Here is a 6600-nt window from a genome sequence, read left to right on the forward strand (position 1 = left end):
GTGTAGGAGCAAAACTGCAAGTTTATTTTGGTCACCTAAGGTGTGGGGAAGAGGTCTGTCGGCCTCGGCAAAGAAGGCGGACAGAGTCCCCCGGTGGGGCTCTCCGACGGAGTTCCTGCAGTCCGGACATCCCGACAGGAGTGGAGGACTGAGGAAGGCCACGCGTGGCGTCCGTCTGGAGCGGCTTTTCTAGGAGTGGGAGGGCAATAGGCGGGGCACGGGCGTGTAGGGGGGCGTTCCGCAGGTGCGACCAGGTAAATCTTGGTCTCTTCGGATTGACGTCACCTGGCGCATGCCCGGTTGGTCTGCACCCTCCCTGGGCGCTGGCTGCATTTTCGCGCGCGCCGGAAAAGGTGGTGAAGAAGAACCCGCAAGTGCACTATCTTGCCTCTGTTCGTCCAAACAACCACCTCAGGCAGTCGGGAGGTAGGCGCCCAGTCAAAAGGCACATGTAAGAAAAACTGAGGCAGGAATGGTGCCTCAGTATTCTCAATTTCAAACTTTGAGAACAGTCATGTCCTCTAAAGAGAGCCAACAAGGGGTTACAATGGCTGAAGTCATCAAGAAAATGTGCCTGTCTTTCCTGGAGACTGGGAAGGAAAATTAGGATGAAGAAAATCCAGAGAATGGTAAAATGGCCTGACTTGAATAAGAACTGAGACAGGGCTCGGTGGCTCACACCTGTAATTCTAGCACTGTGGGAGACCGAGGCGGTTGGATCACCTGAGCTCACAAGTTCGAGACCATCCTGGGCAAGTGTGAAAACCCGTCTTTATTGGTGGGGGGGAGGGGGGAAAGTCGGGCGGGGTGGCCCATGCCTGTAATCCCAGCACTTTGGGAGGCAAAGGCGGGTGGATCACTTGAGGTCAGGAGTTTGAGACCAGCCTGGCCAACATGGTGAAATCCCGTCTCTACTAAAAATACAAAAATTAGCAGGACATGATAGCGGGCACCTGTAGTTCCAGCTACTGGGGAGGCTGAGGCAGGAGAATCGCTTGAACCCAGGAAGCAAGAGTTGCAGTGAGCCGAGATTGCGCCACTGCACTCCAGCTTGGGCGACAGAGCGAGACGTCGTCTCCAAAAAAAAAAAAAGTCAGAGAAAAGAAAAAGAAAATGGCGAGGCCCTGAGAGACTTAACTTCCCACCAGAGGCCACAGAGGTAGCTCAGCCCTAATGCCGGCCCCGCGGTGCCTTTCCGAACTCACGGCCTCCCCTCGGTATCCGGGTATCGGCTTTGGAGCGCCAGGAACGCCACGAGGACGCACCCCACACTTGCGCGTCTAGGTTCCAGCCCCCGCGGCTCCCAACAAATAAAGGGAAAGTCCTACGGGTGACGGCCCCGGGGAACGCCGCGGCTCTGCGTCAACCTGTGGCGGCCACCGACTCATTTGGGGCCACGCTGGTTGCATTCGTCACGCCGGGGACACGGGCGCGTCTGTGGCTCTCGAGAACCGGGTCGCGGAGCCCCGCGAGGGCAGGCGAGGAACTGGCGACTGTGGGGACGAACAGCTGGTCTTGTAGTCCCCTCGCGACCCTCTATTCTGGAAGAGGCTGGGCGCGGCCGCTGAGCTCCAGCTCTGCGCCTGCTCAGGCGGCCGCGCGCTCAGGGGCGTGGCGCGGGCGGGTCGTGAGTGGGGCGGGGCCCACAGGGCTTGCGCGACGAACCCGCACGGTGCGTGGCGCGAAGGGGCGTGGCGCCAGTGGGCGTGGCGTGGCTTAATGCGAAGAGACGCGGCGCGGCAGCGCGTGAGGGCTGCGGCGGGTGGGTGGTGTCGAGGCGTGTTGAGTTTGGGCGGTTCGCGGGTGCTGTCAGTGTTGGGCCGGGGCCCCTAGGCAGCGCAGTCGGGTCTTAGAGGCGGGGCCAGTCGCGGTCATGGAGAGGGATGAGGATGTAGGAGGGGCGGACGTAGCGGAAGCCGCGGGGACCGCGGTTGCGGAGTACCTCTAGGGTGCAAGGGAGGCCTTTCCCGTGGCTCCTGGGGAGGAAGAGGCGAAGCCAGAGTCCCCGGGGAACCCCACTCCACCCCAGCCGGAGACTGGGTTGTGCCTGCACAGACCAGAGCCCACAGTGCAAGTTGCTATAGGCCACCAGCCAGGGTGGCCAACTCCTCCCGGTTTGCCCCGATGTTCTGGTTTTGGGACCAAAGCATCCCAGGCCTCCAGCCTACTGCAGTGACCGAATTCTCCGCCCCTACCTGTCTTCTCCCGCAGCTTCCCTAGATTAGGCTTGGGAGGCAAGAGGAGGCCTCCTGACCTTTCACACTGCCTTTTAATATTAAGATGAAGGCACACTCCACAACTTTTTTCCGGCCAGGCCCAGACATGTCCGTCCTTGTAAGATAAAAGCTTCCGTGGGAGCCTTCCTTCTTAATCAAGGTAGGTAGACTACAGGAAGGTGCATCTTGTTTTGTATTTTGTCCTGTAGAAGTCAGATTTCTGCCCAGTTGTGTAGGAGTGAGGATGAGCCTATGCTCATATCAGAGCTTGAGTGCAGAGACATTTGATCTGGAATTTCAGCCAGCCTCTTCAACCCCAGAATTCAGAGGTTCAATCGGAACAGACATTAGCTTAAGTTTTCCCATCAGTCGTCTATCATTAAACTGGCAAAATCTAGATAATTAGAAAATATGGCAGAGGTGATCCGGACAGATGTTCGGTTTTTTTCTTGTCTAATTCAAAAGCCTCGTGGTGGAACATCGGACCCTTCAAGAGGAAGAATGAAAGCTCTACATGGGAACACGATGTGAATGGAAGAAGCCTGTCATTGTGAGTCTGGCTTTTGATTAGTCATCTGATGTCTTCCCTAATGTGATGTGACTTTGAGGCTGTAAACTTCAGTGGCTAAGCTGTAGTTTCTCAGCCTACAGTTAAATTGCAGAATTGATAGGACTTACATTAGTTTTGTTTTATTTGATGTTGAAGATCTTTGAGTCATATTAGAAACGGTGAGTATTTTCATGTGGCACTAATGAGTTAATTCATAATATTGTTTTTTGAGACAGAGTCTCTATTGCCCAGGCTGGAGTGCAGTGGCACAATCACGGCGCACTGCAGCCTCGACCTCCTGGGCTCAGATGATCCTCCCACCTTACCTCCCAAGTAGCTGGGACTACAAGTGCACACCACCACGTCTGGCTAGTTTTTTTGGAGATGTGGGGTTTTGCCATGATGTCCAGGCTGGTTTCAGACTCCTAGGCTCAAGCAATCCTTCTGCCTTGGCCTCTCAGAGTGCTGGGATTATAAGCGTGAGCCACCATGCCAGGCCAATATTATTATTCCCCAAAAGAAGGAAATAGGGTGTGAGGTCCTGCTCCTATGGTCACCATGAGGTTTTTTTGTTTGTTTTGGACTCTTGCCCAGGCTGGAGTGCAGTGGCACAATCATGGCTCACTGCAACTTCAGCCTCCCTGGTAGCTAGGACCACAGGTGTGCACCACTATGCCTANAAAAAAAAGAAAGAAAAGAAAAAATTACAATATGTAAACATTTCTATGTCACACTTTATTTCCTCTTAGCATTTCTCTAGGTCACTATTGTCTTTGATAAATGATTTTTTTTTTTTTTTTTTTTGAGACAGTCTCACTCTGTTGCCCAGGCTGGAGTGCAGCGGTGTGACCATGGCTCACTGCAACCTCCGTCTCCCAGGTTCAAGCAATTCTTCTGCCTCAGCTTCCTGAGTGGCTGGAACTACAAGCATGTGCCACCATGCCTGGCTAATTGTATTTTTAGTAGAGATGGGGTTTTGCCATGTTGGCCAGGCTGGTCTCAAACTCCTGACCTCAGGTGATCAGCCTGCCTCGGTGTCCTAAAGTGCTGGGATTACAGGTATGAGCCACTGTGCCCAGCTGAGAAATGATTTTAAATAGGTGTTTAGTATTCTAACATAAGAATGTACATGTAATTTATGGTCTATGATTAATAATTTATGCTTTTCCAGCCTCCAATAGCTGGATATTTTGATTGTTTCTAATTTTCATAATTATAAATAATATTTTGGTGACTGTCCTTAACCATAAGTCTGTGAGGTCTCTTATTGGGTCAATGGGTATGAATATTTTAAAAGCTATTAATACTCCATGTCGGGTTGTTCACCAGAAAGATTCGACCCGTTTATACACAGTTCTGCCAGCAAAGTCTACCATCATTGGACATTATCATCAAATACAACTTTTGAGTAACCATGTTAATGTATCACACAATCAAAAAAAGGTCAAGGTTGGGGGCAAATTCGTACAATGGAATGCAAACAAAAATAAATGAACCGAACTATATTTCATGTTAATAACAATACTACACTGAAGGGTAGAATTGGGAGGGGGAGGAACTAACCCAGGTAGGTAACTTGAATACAGTATTTTAATATATATCCTCTGGCAGTAAAGAACCTTAAATACATACTAATTGGTAGAGTTGTTTTCCTGCAGTGCTATGGATTAGGAATTCTGAAATTATTTTTAGTACATATTCTAGTACACAGCAAATAAATAAATAAATTGTGAATAATAGGAGCCAGGTTTCTCTCTACTGGCCAAGGACATCATACATATGGAAAAATGGAAGGTTAGAATGAATGAACTCTGTGGTGTCAGGCTGGACTGGAATTGGAAATGTCAGTATGGACTCATGTTTTAGTTGTACTGTGGCTACTTATGAAAATGTGCTTGATTTTTGGGAATATACTCTGAGGTATTTTGGAGTGCGGGACATCATGTCTGCAATTTACTCTTTTTTGGAGACAGTCTTGCTCTGTTGCCCAGGCTGGAGTGCAGTGACGTGATCTCAGCTCACTGCAACCTCCACTTCCTGGGTTCAAGCGATTCTCCTGCCTCAGCCTCCCAAGTAGCTGGGATGAGACATGCAACGCCACGCCCCACTAAGTTTTGTATTTTTAGTAGAGATGGGGTTTCACCATTTTGGCCTGGCTGGTCTCAAACTCCTGACCTCAAGTGATCAACCCACCTCAGCCTCCCAAAGTGTTGGGATTACAGGCATGAGCCACCAGCCCAGCCTGCAATTTACTCTCAAATGGTTCAGGAAAAAAATGCTCATTTACATATGGAGACCGAGATGGACACAGAAAGAATGAGATTGATAAAGAAATGAGGTAAAATGTTAAGTACTGGGGAATCTGGGTGAAAAGAATGTAGGGATTCTTTATTCTATTTTTGCCACTTTTCTGTTAGCTTGAAATTATTTCAAAATAAAGTTTGGCTAAATTAGCAGCTAAGAAAAAATTATTAGAGTGGTTTTCATTTTACTTCATTCGTGTGTTCAGTAAAGGTGAACACATGGATGTTAATGGACCATTCGGGTTATATGGTTCATATTTTTTGTTCGTTTTTATGTCATGGTGTTTATCTTTTCTGTGTTGATTTGTAAAAGCTATTTTTAAACGCTTCATCTGCCATATATGTTACATTTCTTTCCTGCTTTCTGCCACCTTCTAATGTTATTACCAACTTTCTTTTCCAACCTTGGACCACTGGCATATTCACTCATTTCTAAATATCAGAACTTGCAGTGCTCTTTGAAATGTAGCCAGCCTACGGTTCATTCTGCAACTGCATATTAGTTAACAGGCAAAAATATCTTAGTAAGGCAGAGTGTCTTTTTCTTCTAATAAAAAAAAACAACAAAATCTACCCCCCCCCCCAGCACTAAGGTGTTTATTTATTTATTTATTTGAACAGGGTCTCACTCTGTTGCCCAGGCTGAAGTACTGCGAATCACGGCTCACTGCAACCTCGACCTCCCAGGCTCAATCCATCCTCCCACCTCAGCCTCCCGAGTAGCTGTAGCTGAGACTACAGGCATGTGTCACTACACCTGGCTTTTTTTTTTTTTTCCTTCAGAGACCGGGCATGGTGGCGGGCGCCTGTAGTCCCAGCTACTTGGGAGGCTGAGGCAGGAAAACGGCATGAACCCAGGAGGCGGAGTTTGCAGTGAGCCGAGATAGCGCCACTGCACTCCAGCCTGGGCGATAGAGCGAGACCGCGTCTCGAAAGAAAGAAAGAAAGAAAGAAAAGAAAGAAAGAAAGAAAGAAAGGAAAGAAAGAAAGATAGAAAGGAAAGGAAGGAAAGGAAGGAAAGGAAGGAAAGGAAGGAAAGGAAGGAAGGAAGAAATTAGCCGGGCGTGGTGGTACGTGCCTGTAGTCCCAGCTACTCGGGAGACTGAGGCATGAGAATCGCTTGAACCCAGGAGGCAGAGATTGCAGTAAACCGAGATCCCACCACTGCACTCCAGCCTGGACGACAGAGCGAGACTTCGTGTCAAATAATAATAATAATAAAGATGGGCTGTTAATTGTCTCCGTTTTACAAACTAATGAAGAGATGAAAAAGAGGTCAAGTTAACTGGCACAGGTCCCACGCTAGTAATTGAGGGTTTTGGGGTTCAAGCACAGACCAACCACCTTTGCCCCTATGCTACACCACTGATTTGTTTTTCTAAGACCACCAGAGCGGGCACAAAAGAACCAGCGAGTAGGCAAGTGTAGGAGCAAAACTGCAAGTTTATTTTGGTCACCTAAGGTGTGAGGAAGAGGTCTGTCGGCCTCCGGCAAAGAAGGCGGACACAGTCCCCCGGTGGGGCTCTCCGAC

The 6600-nt window shown here is 49.0% G+C and overlaps 1 protein-coding gene and 1 long non-coding RNA gene across 3 annotated transcripts in view; both read left to right on the forward strand.

Moving 5' to 3' along the window:
* The first annotated feature begins 302 nt into the window (after positions 1-302).
* The window catches only part of AMZ2 (archaelysin family metallopeptidase 2), a 20584-nt gene continuing 14286 nt past the window's right edge, over positions 303-6600 (forward strand). Inside the window, exon 1 of one of the 2 annotated variants that reach the window (XM_017863453.1) lies at positions 303-629. In XM_017863453.1, the coding sequence (XP_017718942.1) occupies positions 609-629 (21 nt within the window). In that variant the 5' untranslated portion in view covers positions 303-608. The remainder of the gene's footprint in view (positions 630-6600) is intronic. The other variant, XM_017863455.1, reaches the window with a different exon arrangement.
* LOC108523012 (uncharacterized) lies at positions 1051-2884 on the forward strand. Its single transcript, XR_001883668.1, has 3 exons — positions 1051-1762; positions 2281-2376; positions 2682-2884. It is a non-coding gene; the product is annotated as an uncharacterized LOC108523012 (long non-coding RNA).

The sequence above is a fragment of the Rhinopithecus bieti genome, unplaced genomic scaffold (assembly GCF_001698545.2).
Source record: "Rhinopithecus bieti isolate Rb0 unplaced genomic scaffold, ASM169854v2 scaffold_2349, whole genome shotgun sequence".
In the NCBI taxonomy this organism is placed as follows: domain Eukaryota; kingdom Metazoa; phylum Chordata; class Mammalia; order Primates; family Cercopithecidae; genus Rhinopithecus; species Rhinopithecus bieti.